Source organism: Biomphalaria glabrata, chromosome 3, assembly GCF_947242115.1.
Source record: "Biomphalaria glabrata chromosome 3, xgBioGlab47.1, whole genome shotgun sequence".
Taxonomy (NCBI): domain Eukaryota; kingdom Metazoa; phylum Mollusca; class Gastropoda; family Planorbidae; genus Biomphalaria; species Biomphalaria glabrata.
The window spans coordinates 48294725-48311623 of NC_074713.1; the positions used below are offsets into that span (position 1 = coordinate 48294725).

Genomic DNA, 16899 nt, shown 5'->3' on the forward strand with positions numbered 1-16899 from the left:
TAGAGAGCGGAGCTCTTCAATAACAGACCCGCACGGACACCTTAAGAAAGGGATATAAAACTTTAAAAAAAAGGGTTATTGATATATCATTGAATTATGTCTAGTTAATGCAAGGTACTGTCAAGTCCTTTAACTCTTTATCTGCCATGTTCGTGGCTAGTTGTCTAAACAATTGCCTTCTCTTGTATCTCATGTTGACGTTTTTAACCTGCTGAAGAACCATTTGGATAGAGAGACTACTGTAGACCGCAGTTTAATTAATTATTCGAAACACCTCTATAACTTTTCAATCTTATACATTGGACTTATATACACATTGAAGAAATATATTTTCTTATACATTGACTTTTCTCTTTATATATTCAAGAAATATATTTTAGCAGATGTTGATGATACTTTTTCATATTTTGTTTTTGTGTAATTGTTAATTAGTACAAAGCTTACATCAACTCACTGCGTCGGACTTTCTGTCTAGTACAAATCTTGTACACTTTCTTTCACCCACTTCCCATTCTCGGATCAAGTTGAAACTTTGCACATTTCGGCCGAGAGGTAAAGCACTTGACTTTTGAACCGAGGGGTCTGGCGTTTGAGTGTATATGAGACTGGTTTCTAATTCTGGATTTGTAATACGCCCCGGTGTCCACTTAAATCTAATGGGTACCTGACTTACGCTTGAAAATAAAGGCGTTTGGTCGTTGTGCTGGTCACATGACGCCCTCGGTTTACAAGGTTGTGCTTTGAATTAGGTAGGGTATCTTACCCTTATTGTGGTATGTTGAATTTAACAAATCTTTGTAATGCAGTTGAATCCGGTGAATCGGAACACATAGGGTCGCAATAGTTTTACCTAATTACTGACTGGTCAGTTAACCAGATGCTATAATAAAAGACAAAAAAATTAAGTTCTAATTTCAGACCAGGCGAGTTCAGAAGCAGACGATATATATATGTCAACTGCCCCTGTGACCCATGGTTAACGAAGGTGTCATGTGGCCAGCACAACGATCAATCACATTTTCTTTCTCCCAGCTAATGTTAGGTACCCATTACAACTGTGTGGAGTCAGTGGCCAAAGAAAAGAAAATTCACTGCCGGGGACAGACGTAGAGGGTGAAAAAGGAATCTGTATTAACCAGCGGGGGACAACGGTTAAGTCTTCGCGGGATGTGGCAAAATATGTAGGTTGCAGCTGGGACTGCCTAGCCAATTAAAAAAAAACAGTACTCCTTGTTAATCTTTAGACTCTCTTTATATATGCAAATCATATCTATATCACTGGCGGATCCAGGGGGGGGGGGGGGGGTGGCGGTAGGGGCGATCGCCCCCCCCCCCACTCGGACGACCCCCCCCCTCCTTCGGGGGGGGGGGGGCGGACGAACTTTAGTATAGGATTCACACAATTTGTATACGAATTTATTACTTATGTTAAAAATATATACTAATTATTTATATTTCAACCTATTTTTAGATTATTTCGCCCCCCCCCTCTAGTATGTTGGCCGATTTGGTGGGGTCGGGAGGGGGCGATGGTATCAATCCCGCCCCCCCTCCCTTAACTTTCGAGTGGGGGGGCGGTCCAATTCATTGGTAGAAATCACAGCCTGCTAACAAAATCAATTAAATATCTATATCCTTGTAACTTGTTATTGATATTTTAACCGATCTTTATATTATGTCGTTCCCTGTTTACCGATTGGTGGGGGGAGGGGACGAATACCTCTTCTGCCCTTCCCACCTAAACCCTTTGAGTGGGGGGGGAGGCGGTCCGTTTTTATTGAGAAATCATAGTTTGTGAACAAAATTAGTTGAATTAATATATAAATTTTATATTATGTCACTCCCTTTCTGGTATTTTGGCCGATTCGGTGGGGTGAGGGGGGGGGGCGATTGCAAGTACTGCCCTCCCCACTCTAGCCCTCTGAGTGCTGGGGGGGGGCGGTCCTATTTTTGTGGAGAATCATAGTTTGTGAATAAAATTAGTTGAATATCTATATAATATAAACTACGTATTGATATGTGACCCATTGTAAATATGTCGTACCACACTCTAATCTCAAATTGTATCATTAGAAAATTTAAATGAAAAAGGGTTGTACCAGGTAGGAGGGGCGATACATGCAATCGCATTTCCCCCATCGGACAAATCAATACTTTTTCTTTTTGTATTATAGTTAAGAAATTACAAAATTAAAAAAATCTGTCACTAATATAATTTATATATACTATAAATTAAATTCTTATATCGAGTCGCCCCATACCTATTCTTTAATGCCAAATGCAATCTTTAGCAGAAATTAGTACAGGAGCAAGGATTAATCGTTTTCACTCTACCGCCATTCCCATTTCCAGACAGAGTTTTTGTAATTTCACATGAAGTTATCATAAGTATTTTAAGAAAGACTTTGCATTGGAAAAGTTAGAATTCAAACGAAATTTTTCAGTATAAGAGTCATGATTGAGATGAGTTCTAGACTCAAATAACGTTTTCATAGTCGCCTTTTCCCAACCTTTACTCAATCTGATATTTTTCTAGCTAAATAAATTTGGGACTATAACTCACAATTTATGCTAGAGTTTTCTTGAATACTATTTATCGAATAAGTTTTTTTTCGGCGGCGATCCTCAAAGCAAAAATCTAAATACGTGGGGTATCCTATCTTTTCAAGGAACAAATCGGTTTTATTTGCAATGTATTATGGGTCTATAAATTCAAATTAGAATATTTTTCAAGTACAACATTATTCGAAAGGTCGTTTTTTAATAGTATGAATAATGAGCTTCAGGTCAGGAGAATGCGTTTCTGCAGTGAAGAATGCAAGAAAACGCTTTTGGCGTCGGGGCTTCGCCCCGAACTTCATTTATGGGTAATAAGTTGTAGATGTCAGGAGAATGCGTTTCTGCAATGAAGAATGCAAGAAAACGCTTTTGGCGTCGGGGCTTCGCCCCGAACTCCATTTATGAATAATGAGCTGTACTTGTCAGGAGAATGCGTTTCTGCAGTGAAAAAAGCAAGCAAACGCTTTTGGCGTCGGGGCTTCGCCCCGAACTCCATTGATGAAGAATGAGCTGTACTTGTCAGGAGAATGCGTTTCTGCAGTGAAAAAAGCAAGAAAACGCTTATGGCGTCGGGGCTTCGCCCCGAACTTCACCAGAGAACCTTATAGCGCTGCCCCAGTTGTTTTGGTTTTCGCCGAAGGTTGAGAAATGCTGCTTTTTTTATTCTCATATTTATATATATATATATATATATATATATATATATATATATATATATATATATATATATATATATATATACATATATATGTGTGTGCGTGTGTGTGTGTGCGCGCGCGCGCTGTATGCACGTTTATGCGTAGGGTTAGGGTTTACTGGGCGTTAGGGTTAGGGTTTGGAAAAAAATCGCCCCCCCCCCCACTCCAAAGTTCTGGATCCGCTAGTGATCTATATAGTAAATATATACACATTATATTTTAACACAACTGTATGTTATACATATAGTTTCGCATATGTATATATTATCACGTTTGGATAGACATTTTATATTGCCCCAACTTAAATATTCTTTCTATCTTGAGTTGCTTTGTAATTTTACTAATGAATCAAATAAACAGAGTTTTTTTGTTGTTGTTTGAGGATCAATAGTTAGATTGACATACATATAAGTACCATGTAGTTCTCAACTGTAGACATATTCGGTGGCGTAGCTAAGGTATGCTAAGGTAAGCTAAGCCCAGAGCTGCAGACCCTCATCATGCCTCTTTATCCCCCCTGTGACGATACGAAACTTGCATGCAAAAGTTCATTTGAGTTTTTCCCAGCAAACCGTGAGAAACTTTATTTTTAACTTAAAACAATTATTTTCCTGTCCACCCACAGCTAATTTCTTGTAGGATTTATCCCCCCTCGCACGTTTCTCACGGGACGAATCTCCACGTAAAACATTAACTAGCCTCTCTAGGGCTAACTTTTAATTTTGACCGCCGTGCAGGTGACGGCACACACCAGTCCCTTCACGCTGCTGCCTAATAACTTTTCACACCTATACTCCCCCCCCCCCCCCCCCCCCGCAGGATACACATCGCTCTAAGAATAGCATTGCACTCGGGCTGGACAGATACATATTCGCCTTAGTCCCTACTCTCACGGTACAGGCCATAAATCGGACCTGACGCCTGACGTGTCCTGTACATAGATACATGTGAGAAAATCACCTAGCTATCTTCCCCACCCGTTAAACAAAATGCCCCAACTATATATAGAGAGAGACCAAAGCATTCTAAGTTAGGCCCGCTAGGATTCATACAGTCTCCTCTGTTAGGAAGTTAATTTGTGAGGTTTCATTAGGGACAAACGGGTAAGTGTAAACATTTTACTATGCTTATTTTATATTATAGGAATGTGTGAGTACACATTAGTACACAACCACGTTCCCCGTCATTACATTATGACTTTATTATGTATATACATTGTACTATTTTATATCGATACTATATCTTCATATAGTATTATTAATGCCGCTATGGTTGTCTACATTTGAAACTATAGTTATTACATTTAATTTGTTATGTTTCATCCATTCCTGTATTTTAGTGATTGATGTAAACAATACCCTTTAGTGAATCTAAGTACTGTCTAAGAACTTAGATCGCAGTGCTCTAAACTTACAGAGAACATGTGAAATTAGTTATTACACATTTCTATTGTATATCCCTCATGCATGTTATTATGTCTCCCACCCTTGTGAACTTATAGTTCCTTGGATGAATGTAATTTTGATTAACTATATCAAACACTTATTACTGTAGCCATATCCCTAATATTTTATTTTCATCTTATCCTTTAGTATATAATATGCTCCTTCCCCATTTTACTATAACTGATTACTTATCGTCGTAATCAAATTTAATGGATGAATCTTGACAAGTATTATCCTACATTGTACAATAGCACATTTATTGTGGTTATCTTACTTATATCCTTTTGTTATTGAGTTATATGCGCATGCTTTAAGATCTTATAACTGATTGTCTTAAATGCCTTATTGGGATTGATACCAATGCCTACATCTGATTGATTGCAAGGCATATGGGAATCCCTGCTCAATGCTTTTAGGAGGTTCCTAATTGTCTTTCTTATCCCCAGCCTGGTTGCTACCCCTGATTGCTACCCCTGATTGCTACCCCTGGTTACTACACACGATTGCTACGACTACCAGATCTCCATAGAAAGCTGTAACCGAGGCAGACCACACCAGATACACCCCCCCCAATTACATACCTGTTAGCAAGAAGGCATTGCCTACTGTCCTTGGCCCTAACATATTGCCCAGTGTCCACAGTGCCCTATACTGCCCAGTATCATCTGCCCAGTACCCGGCCCAAACTGTCCACTGCCCAATAGTTATTGCCTAATGCCGACAGATTAGCGCAACCTTCGCAGCAGAAGATAAACTGGTGTTGAGTTAGCACGGCTCTCTACGAGCTAGAGATCACAGCTGAGAGATCGTCCAACTACAACTTAGTCTGCAGCACCAACCTTCTCTATTGCTAAACAGGCAGCGGCCTCACGCTAGAGCAAGCTTGCCTACAGCATAGAGAATATCCCGAGCCGACGTCCTAAGACAGAGCCGGATGACTCATCCTTCTAAGTGCCAGTCCTACGACCGCCAGAAGACGACCCAGGAGCTAGCAGCTAAGAAAAATAAGTAGCAGACATAGGAACATTCTTCTCCTCCAATCACTCAATAATTAGCAATCCATGATGAGCAGTTATTTTAGATATTAGCACCTTCATTTCATTCCTTAATTATAATTTTATTTGATCATTTTTCTTGTGTAATTTTTCATTTATTAAATTATATTTATTTATAAACGTATAATATTGGTCTGTTCTTACTGTTAGTTGCGGTGTGCCTGTACAAAATCGTATATGTGAGCGGGATAAAATTAATAAATTTTCCCCTAGACTCAAATAAACGTGCCAAATATTAACTAATTAACATCTCGTCACATATAAATGTGGTCCCGTCCGGGTATCTGAAACTAGAATCCTTTATTAGACAGGCACAGGCATACAGCAGTAGAACTTTCCTATATCTAATATACTTTCATTATCTTAAAGTAACGGATTGCAAACGGAGTGAAGAGTGTTCTTAAAGTCTTTATTTTATATCTATCTTACTTTAGATGTTTTCACATATTAACTTAGTATAATATTATTATTTGTGGTTATTTTAAGTAGCATCACTGTGCTTAATATTGTATTATTATTACGGGCAACGTGGTTGTTTCATACGGGCATAATCTACCTCTTTTTCTCAAGTACTATCCATCCTTTCAGTCTTATTAGTCCCCCATTCATTTCTCTCATAAATAATGGCCAGCAATACAAGGTCCAAAACTGACTCTGACAAAAAACTAAAAATACAGGACTTGACAGAGACTGCGGCATTGCTAGAGTTGCAAGGGTCAGAGCGTTCTGAATACATCCGGCAAAAGCTGGAGGAATGGGAAAAGCTAGTAAGGGAAAAAGAAGCTGAAAGGGAGAAACGACAATTCGAGTTAGCAATGGAGAAAGAGAAACATGAGCATGAGTTAGCCATGGAGCGGGAGAGACAGGCAACTGAGAGAGCTAAAATAGCTCAAGAGAATGAGACGGCTCGCACAGTCGCTGAGTCTCAGCCTGATAGCCCAGCTTCCAGCCAAGGGTCCTCAAGTAGCTCACCCAACATCCCCTTTGAGCCCTTCGATGAGAAGAGCGAAAGTGTTGAAGTTTATTTAACACGATTCGAAGAGGTGGCACGCTATTATAGCTTGCCTAAGGATAGGTGGTGTTTTAGATTAGCTCAATGCCTTAGAGGCAAAGCTTACGAGGCTTACACAAAGCTTCCCTCATACCAACGGGAGGACTTTGAAGCCCTAAAAGAGGCACTATTGGTTCAATTTGAGCTAACCTCTGACTCATACCACAAGAAGTTTCGAGGGTCACGCCTTGAGCGCAAAGAAACTTATGTCAATCTTTGCGACAGGCTGGACAAATACCTCGGGAAATGGCTAGCCCTAAGCAAAATGCCCGAAACGTTTGAAGGTCTTAGAAACCTTATTCTGGCTGAGCAGCTTCGAGACTGCTTAACGCAGGAAACTCGTATATATGTCAATGAGCAACAGGCGACTGACCCTTCTGACATTGCAATTGCTGCTGACCGATACATAGCTGCCAGACGAGACCAGAAAGCTAAGACACCCGTAACAGAACCACAATCTAGCGAAACCTCCCCTGCCCAGCCCACACCTCACAACCAAAATCAAAACAACCAGGCACGTGTCCCTTCACAACACCCATCCAACCAGTCGAACCGCCCTCCCCATCAATCACGCCAGAATAATTCCTACCACCCCTCTCACCGTGACTCACATAACACACGTGACGACAGGAGGACTCGACAACAACATGCCCCACACGTCGTATCGGCCCTGACGACCGTTCGACGGCCCAAGACTGGTAACCCTGTAGACTTTCAAATCCCATTTTATAAAAATCTATTTTTTCCATCAATTTCCAATTAAGTGAGTGGCAAATTTTTCATCGTTGAACGCAATGAATTCTTGATAAACTTAAGCCTGAAAATCAAAGGTGTCATCAGAAATATGCAAGTAAAGACAATATTTAGACTTGAATCCTCTAGTCAATATCGTTTTTTTAAAATATCAAGATTTTGAACAATTTCTTGTTTCAGAAGTTCAAAGGTTTCTAAACAAACAGCGACAATCGTTCGCTCCAGACGAAATTCGTTTTTTGCCAATGTCCTATATAGGCCTATATTTATAAACTCTAGATCTAGATGCCTCTAAGGCCTATATTTATAAACTCTAGATCTAGATGCCTCTAAGGCCTATATTTATAAACTCTAGATCTAGATGCCTCTAAGGCCTATATTTATAAACTCTAGATCTAGATGCCTCTAAGGCCTATATTTATAAACTCTAGATCTAGATGCCTCTAAGGCCTATATTTATAAACTCTAGATCTAGACGCCTCTAAGGCTTATATTTATAAACTCTATATCTAGACTCCTCTAAGGCCTATAATTATAAACTCTAGATCTAGACGCCTCTAAGGCCTATATTTATAAACTCTTGATCTAGACGCCTCTAAGGCCTATAATTATAAACTCTTGATCTAGACGCCTCTAAGGCCTATAATTATAAACTCTAGATCTAGACGCCTCTAAGGCCTATATTTATAAACTCTAGATCTAGACGCCTCTAAGGCCTATATGTATAAACTCTAGATCTAGATGCCTCTAAGGTCTATATTTATAAACTCTAGATCTAGATGCCTCTAAGGCCTATATGTATAAACTCTAGATCTAGATGCCTCTAAGGTCTATATTTATAAACCCTAGATCTAGATGAAACCAGAGTACTCAGCAATGAAGTAACAACATGTAACCAATGCCCCAGAAGAAAGTGGGCGTGTAAAAGTGCGTTTCCTTGAAAGAATTTAAACAAATCTAGTCATTTTGACTCAAGCTGTTCCACAGCTTACCTTTCAATAAAGAAAGAACATGGGAGATTTACAAAGAAGCAAAATAATGAAATTTGTAGTCAATAATTCAAATACAGTAATTTGTTTTATGTATGTAAGTTGTGCTCTTTTTGCTGAGAAAGTTTCTCCTTAGATTGATGCCCCTCACCTTATATATATATTATACTTCAAACATTACTTTTTAATTAAATAGACCAAAATAGTTTAGCCTTAAATTATTTCGGCTTGTTTCTTGACATTTATAAATGACTATTATTCGCCCAAGCAAAAAACATATAATGAGCTTCTGCACCTCCCAGAACTAAAAACTTAAATATGTTTTAAAACATATAATAAAATTGTCATTTTCTGTTGAGGGCGGCTTCATCATCATTATTATCTGTGACCCGAGAGGCTTAGGGGGATATAAATATACAAATAGCTTATAAAAGTAAAAACAGAAAATTGTCGATCAATTTAAATGCTCACGTTTCAGTATTGATCCCAACTGTCATAATGACAAGGCAAGAAGTCCAACTGAAGTTTCAGTATTTTTCTTAAATCACAGAACAGTTTTAAAAAGTGGTCCCTATTAACTTGCTCTACTGAGATACGTAGATTGGAGATGCCAAATCAAAGCGTGCTACGAGTTTTTAATGAAAGTTTATCTTCTGAGAGTAGCAGTTAGTCAACACAATTAGAAAGACAACACAATACTTTCACAAAAGTCGCACAGGATACAAATCACTGGGACCGATATCAAACAAGACAAAACTATATCTTGAATTTTATTTCAATGTAAATGACAAACACATTTGGAATCTTTTGATTCGCTGGTATAGTAATCATCTCCTTTTGTGAAGTAACGCCGGTATTATATAAGATAAGATATACAGAAGTACAATGTACAAAAGTTATGCCTTCCTTGGTCTATGTGAGTAATGCCCCTTGTCTTAACCAAGTCATTAACTAAGATGGTATTATACCCTTAAAGCATCATGTTGAGAGCTACATCAAGTCTAGTATTTCTTCTAGATCATACTAACTTTAAACAAAAGAAGCTAAACTATTTATACCAAGATAAATGGTACCAATAGTTTCTATACCATAAATATTTCAAAAACAATCTTTGATATTGAAGTTAACCAGCAAGCAAATGCTGTTCATGTTTCAGGGCTAAAATACAGTGTCCTTTCGGCTTCTTTAGTGAATATAATCTAGCGAGTATTAATTATTAGTCAAGTTAATTGCGAACTTTAAATTTTACTTTTAGTCGACAGTTTTATGGGATAATCGTATATAAATGAAAAAAGAATTCAAAGTTAAAAGTATTTTTATAATATCCTAATTGTTTTATGTGTCTTCATAGAGATTTTAAATATTATTTCTAAAATATTTTGGTTTACATGTTTAGTTTGAATAGATCAAGTCTACAGTCTAATGAGTTGCTTTAAATCGAGTCTAAAACTAAATAGTTCTACAGCTAGAATGGCGCCAACATATGTTCAAAACACTTCTTATCAGCTGTCCACTATTTCACCGGAAGAACTTCAAGATACCGTGATCAATATACTGGACATTGTCTTTACTTGCGGCCTGTTTCATTTGCTTAACGTTTCCGGCGTAGTGACCAACCTCTTGAACATCCTGATCTTGACCAAGTATGGCCTGCACGAGACGACATCCCTGATTCTGTTTTCTTTTTCCCTGAGTGACCTATTTTGTTCTCTGCTACAGCCGATAAGAAGACTGCATTGCATTGTGTCTCGGTTTGATCCGTTTCTGGCCATCAGCATTCAATCCTTTACCGCCGTTTACTTATTTTCATTGCCAGACATCTTCCTCTGCACAAGCATTTTGCACACGACTCTCATAGCTGTGGAGAGATTTGTCGCGGTGTGCTTTCCCTTGAAGATGTCGTGGATTTTTACGACATACCGCGTCAAGTGGTTGCTGTTCTTTGTCTACCTCTACGTGATTGCACTCATGGCGCCGACACTGTTTTTGGTTGAAGTATCTTGGACAGTTGACCACAACACAAACAAGACCATTGCAGTGCTGGTTCTGAGTAAGTTTTACAAAATTAATTTGGACAGATTGAACCAGTATTTGTATTTAGGGCTGCCCCATCTGTTGAGCACCTCTAACTTGGGAGTGACCATCGTCTGCTCCATCGTCATTGGATACAAGATTACTGTAAGGCGCAAGACTACATTGTCTCAGCTGACTCCCTGTGTGTCTAAGAAGGTCAAGGATGTGAAAGTTATCAAAATGCTGCTGACCGTCTGTGTGGTCAACTGTTGCGTTTCTTTCCCTACAGTGGCAATAGACCTGTTTATTTACTATTCAAACACGTTCATTCAATCGTCAGGGAAACTTTACTTACTTTTACGTGGCTTCTTTCTAGTTGTCTGCCAGCTGAAGGTTAGCGTCAACTTCTTCATCTACATATTCATGAGCTCCAAATTTACATCAACACTCAACCAACTTTGCCATTGTTGGAATCAAACAAGATAAGAAACAGCAATACAATTCACTTACCTACTTGGAACATTTGGCTAACAAAGAAACCAACAATGAATCTTTTTTTTGTTTCTGTCTAAATCGAAAACCAAAATTTGTTAATTTAGCCGTTTTCTTTTTGAGTGATTTTGATTATTTTTTTTTAAAGTTTTAACTTCGGTTTTAAAAAGTTATAATGCTTTGCTTCGAGTAATGCACAAACTATAGGAGCATTTCATTTTGGATATTATATATTGTTATTATCATTTTTTATATTATTATCATCTCTATTAGCGGCCGCCGAAAGCGGAAAAGACGCTATTAGTTTTGTGTGAAATGTCTGTCCGTCTGTCCCGTTTAGATCTCGTAAACTAGAAGATATTGAAAATCCAACATCACAATGTTTTAGACCATTCAAAGTTCTGATGCAATGGCTACTTTTTTTTTTTTCTGAAAGCGAAAACTCTAATTTTTAAAATCAGTTATGCAAGCAGTTTTTTAAAGAGAAAAAGGTAATTAGTATGCATTATAAGTTATACCTAATTTAAAACGAATAGTAATTTTGTAAACGTCATTTTCCTGATGTATTTTCCATTGCAATATACGCAGTGGTTTGAACCAAGACATTGTGCCTTTTCAAAACAATTAGATCAATTATAAGACATCAGTTAGGCCAGGGGAGGTGCTGTGGCTGAGCGGTAAAGCGCTTGGCTTCCGAACCGGGGGTCCCTGGTTCGAAGACTGGGATTTTCAACTTTAGAATCTTTGGGCGCCTCTGAGTCCACTCAGCTCTAATGGGTACCCGACATTAGTTGGGGAAAAGTAAAGGCGGTTGGTCGTTGTGCTGGCTACATGACACCCTCGTTAACCGTAGGCCACAAAAAAACAGATGAACTTTACATCATCTGTCCTATAGACCACAAGGTCTATAAGGGGAACTAGTTAGGCAAGGTTCACATCTAACTTAACACTCATTTTCACCTATCCTTTGATCTGCTGGACTGTTGGGGCACTACACAAGATCTGTTAACCTTCTTTCTCCATTCTTATCTCTCATTTGTCATTGTTATAATTTCATTCGGATGTTCTTTCTGAAAATATTGAAGCCTGCCTGGGTGGATCACTTCGGGGGCCGATTTTGAGTTTGTGTTTCCACACAAACTGTCTTTTGTAACCTTGTTATTATTTTTTTTATTATTATATTTAGATATATAGATAGCTCTTTGCCTTCTTCACAGACTAGATTTAGACTGAGCTTTTAAAAACTAAAACCGAACAACAGCCATCATGAAATTGATCAGGCTATTTATTCTGATATTAACTAAATATACAATAATTGAACACAGATCTATATATATCTCAGTCAACACTAAACTCAAAAAAGAAACAGTCATTATGAACCATCACACTATAGATCAATGCAACTTCAAAGATAATCATAAACATAAACATCCATTACACTAAAGAAAATTACCCATCACAAATGGAAATTCTTAAATAGAAACAGCCAAAAATTTACTAATCACTTTTAATAGCAGGAGATGTAGAATCAAACCCAGGAGACTAGATCTTAAGATATATGTAACATCTGTAAAAAAGTATGCACCATGAAACAGAAAGCCATTCAATGTGACACCTGTGACGAATGGTACCACGCATCATGTGTCCTTATGAATACACCTGAGTATTATGCCTTAGGCAATAAAGACGCATCGTGGCACTGTGTACCGTGTGGGTTACCTAAGTTTACGTCAGGACTGTTTGATTCCTTTGATTCAGACACTTCTAACCCATACAACATCCTAAACACCATCCCAAATCAAAATCACTAACCACTAGCCAGATCCACTCCTGTTAAATCTCCTAAAACGAATAAAACCCTCATTAAATAAACCTACTAATGCAGTAACACTAAAGTACCATAAAACCTTAGACATAATTTTTCAAACCATTGGAAATAACACAACAGACTTAGAAATCTTATTAGAATGTGAGAAACCAGACATAATTGCAGGAACAGAAACTTGGCTACATCCTGATAATCATGGAAGAGTTCTTTTCAGCAACACTCTTATAGCAGAAGAAATTACTTTTACTTACTCAAAAATATAGAATCAACATTTTAAAAAAATAAACACCACCTCACCATCGTGTGTTGTGCTGTAAAGTAGGCTATTGTGAAAATTGTATTTCCTCGTAGTGTGGTTATCGTTCTTGTTCTTTCTTTCTCTCTTTACTTGTAATAAATCTTACTTAAAATGTCAGGTAAGACATTTTTCATTGAAAAAAAGGACCTTGAGGATGGACTTATCCATTCCCAGGTACCTTGCTTCTAAAACTGGCACGCCATACATTCGTTAAGGCCACTATGTTGAGGATAATAGAGTGCCTAAAACTAACACTGGAGGAAGTGGGTTCTCTCTACCGTTTCTAAAACCCCTTTGTCTGGTTCTTGGTCCCAACATCCACAAGAGTGAGAACCCGTATACTAGGAAAATCATCGGGACTGAGAAGGACTTAAAGGTAGAAGTCTCTAATTTGTCTTGTTCTTGGTCCCAACATCCACAAGAGTGAGAACCCGTATACTAGGAAAATCATCGGGACTGAGAAGGACTTAAAGGTAGAAGTCTCTAATTTGTCTTGTTCTTGGTCCCAACATCCACAAGAGTGAGAACCCGTATACTAGGAAAATCATCGGGACTGAGAAGGACTTAAAGGTAGAAGTCTCTAATTTGTCTTGTTCTTGGTCCCAACATCCACAAGAGTGAGAACCCGTATACTAGGAAAATCATCGGGACTGAGAAGGACCTCAAGGTAGAAGTCTCTAATTTGTCTTGTTCTTGGTCCCAACATCCACAAGAGTGAGAACCCGTATACTAGGAAAATCATCGGGACTGAGAAGGACTTCAAGGTAGAAGTCTCTAACTTGTCTGGTTCTAGGTCCCAACATCCACCCGAGTGAGAACCCGTATACTAGGGAAATCATTCGGGACTGAGAAGGACCTCAAGTTAGAAGTCTCTAACTTGTCTGGTTCTTGGTCCCAACATCCACCCGAGTAAGAACCCGTATACTAGATAAATCATTCGGGACTGAGAAGGACCTCAAGAAGTCTCTACCTTGGAGGATGAAAAAATCAGGGTTACCCTTCATTGGGTAGCACCAACTATACACAAAACAAAGATAGAAGAAATCTTTGGAGCTATCGCACAAGAAGGCTCCTAGATAGAGCCTATCAAGCTGGGCTACTCAGATAAGTGGGCGTCTTAGAGAAAAATCCGCAAACAGATGGATTTGGTAGCCAAGTGTTGTATCGCTCAGCCATCTCGCCGCCCAGTAGAAAGTATAATCAACAAAATTGTTTTTATTTAGCTACATAAATATATACACAAAAACATGTGATATACTGACTAAGTAACGTACTAAACTAATCGTTACTTCAAAAAAAAAAAACATACAGAATAATAAGAGGCTAAGTTGACAGAAAGATAACTCTTCACTCTTTTTATAAGGACTAAAAATTGCAATTATTCTTTTGATTCAGTTTCTTGTCTGCCCTATATCCGATTGTTAAGAGAACTTTTAATTGTTGTAACCCTTATTTTTACAATGACAAAGTTTATTTAAAGTCGATGCAAATTTTGAGCTCATAGAAATGTAGATGATGAAGTTGATAGAAGCGTTTAACTGGTACAGGACTATGGTGAAGCTACGCAGTAGATAGTACAGCTTGCCAGAGGATTGAATAAGTGTATTGGAATAGAGAAGGAACAGGTTGATTGTCACCGTTGGTAAGGAGACGCATGCGTTGACCACACACACGGTCAGCAGCATCTTGATGACTTTCATGTCTTTGACCTCCTTGGAAACACTGGACGACAGCTGGACAAAGGTGCTCTTGCGACCTACTGTTATCTTGTATCCAATGACAGTGGAGCAAACAATGGTCACTCCGAGGGTAAAAGTGACCAACAGGTTGGTCAGTCCCATATTCATGTACTGATTCATGCTGTCGTAACTGCTCTTGTAGAACTGAGTGAGTGCGAAGTCTCCATTGGTCCTGTTCGTGCTGGGGTCAAGTGTCCAGAAGAAGTCAAACAGAAACAGCGTGGGCGCCATGAGTACAATCACGTACATATAAATAAAGAGCAGCAGCCACTTAACGCGCCGAGGCGTGAATATCCTGGACACCCTCAACGGGGCGCACACCGCCACAAGTCTCTCAACAGCAATGACCGTCGTGTGTAAGATACTTATGGAGACGAATATGTCTGGCATTGGGAAGAAATACACGACAGTAAATGACCTCATGTTGTTGGCCAGTTGGGAGTCAAACTGGGCCACGATGCAATGAAGTCTTCGGATTGGCTGAAGCAAGGAACAAAACAGGTCGCTGACAGACAAAGAAAACAGCAGAAGTGAAGTCGTCTCGCGCAGGCCGTACTTGGACAGAATTACGATGTTAATGATGTTGACCAGAACTCCGGAAACACTGAGACAGTGAAGAAGGACACAGTTGAAGAACATATCCAGTACGGTGGTCAACCAATCTTGCTTTGCTTGCGGTGTTATTGTGGTCAGCGGAAAGGATGAATTGAGATATGTTTGAGCCATTATAATGTAAACAACTTCAAAACAGTATAATTAAGTATAACTTTTAAGGTTCTCAGTGTGTCTGGCATTAAGTACAGAGAGCAACTATCTGTATCTTCTCTAGTCCCAATGACGACCGCTACTGACTTAAAGTGAATTTAGTCATTCTTACTTCCTCATTCAATCCAGATGTTTCTCTTGCCTTTCACCTTCTTAACCAGAGGTGAACACATAACAGGCACTGTCCAAGTTACTATAATAGCATTTTCGTTTAATCCAGTTAATTACATGAGAAAATTGAATTTAATGAGTTGATTGAAGATTGTTTTGAAACCAAATCTGTTATAATACGCAGTCTGTATAAACACCTTCTTGTACGCTTTGATAAAAATTGCAATATAGATAATGTTGCGGTATTGACCAGATTTTTTGGAAAATGTCTTAAGCCAAATGAGCAACAATTTTGTGTGTGTTTACGCTTGTTAAGTTTTATAATGAAGCATGATGCTTACTGGTTAGGGCGTCAGTTGCTTCTCATCTCCATCTTCTTTTGATGATTAAAGTTTTGGAAAACCCAATATCTGAGCTACACGTGAACGCCAGAAGCGGGGCTGGTTGTCAAAAACTACTTGAGAACCGTTATGTTGCTATAGCCAGAAGTCGTAATGCATTTACTTCCTCCACTATACAATTCTCCCAATGTCAAGCGTCTCAGGTATATATTGCCTTTAATACGACTAAAGACCTAACGAAACGGAGTCAATAACGATACAGTAAGTATGAATGAGGTCACATAACAATAGATATAAATAGAAGTCACACACATAAGACCTCTGTCGTAGGGGTATGTACTCTGCCGCGGGGCGTGACCAAAAACGACAAAATAGATGCAAAAAAGCCACCCACCACCCAAAAAAAAATAGAGCTAAAGAACAAAAACAAAAAAAAATGAAGCCAAAGAAAAAAAAAGTGCCTAAAAAGAAAAACTATTTAAAAAAATAGAGGTAAAGAAAAAAAAGATTTTTTTCTAACATGACTTTCAAAGTATTTAATATCTTAAAAACAGCGAAGACAAATATGGGAAACTTAATTAAAGTGCAAATATGAAAACAAGAATAAAAATTAATAAATGGAACGGTAGACTTAATGTTTCTGTGCTATAAACATAGAGGGTAAAGACAGTCTCTGGCCACTCTCTGGTCAAAGAAACAACTAGCACTATCATACATAGCATTCTCGTCACACAAAAAATAAAAAACAAATGTCATATGACT

The 16899-nt window shown here is 38.4% G+C and overlaps 2 protein-coding genes across 2 annotated transcripts; one reads left to right on the forward strand and one right to left on the reverse strand.

Annotated features, from left to right (window-relative positions):
• The first annotated feature begins 10020 nt into the window (after window positions 1-10020).
• On the forward strand, window positions 10021-11049 carry LOC106079476 (thyrotropin-releasing hormone receptor-like). The gene has a single exon (XM_013240644.2). It carries the CDS (start codon window positions 10021-10023, stop codon window positions 11047-11049), a length of 1029 nt encoding a protein of 342 aa, XP_013096098.2.
• Window positions 11050-14614: 3565 nt separating this feature from the next.
• On the reverse strand, window positions 14615-15646 carry LOC129925116 (FMRFamide peptide receptor frpr-18-like). The gene has a single exon (XM_056023484.1). It carries the CDS (start codon window positions 15644-15646, stop codon window positions 14615-14617), a length of 1032 nt encoding a protein of 343 aa, XP_055879459.1.
• Window positions 15647-16899: the final 1253 nt, after the last annotated feature.

Coding starts and splice junctions, on each gene's coding strand:
- LOC106079476 (XM_013240644.2), top strand. CDS start 10,021: ATGGCGCCAACATATGTTCAAAACACTTCTTATCAGCTGTCCACTATT.
- LOC129925116 (XM_056023484.1), bottom strand. CDS start 15,646: ATGGCTCAAACATATCTCAATTCATCCTTTCCGCTGACCACAATAACA.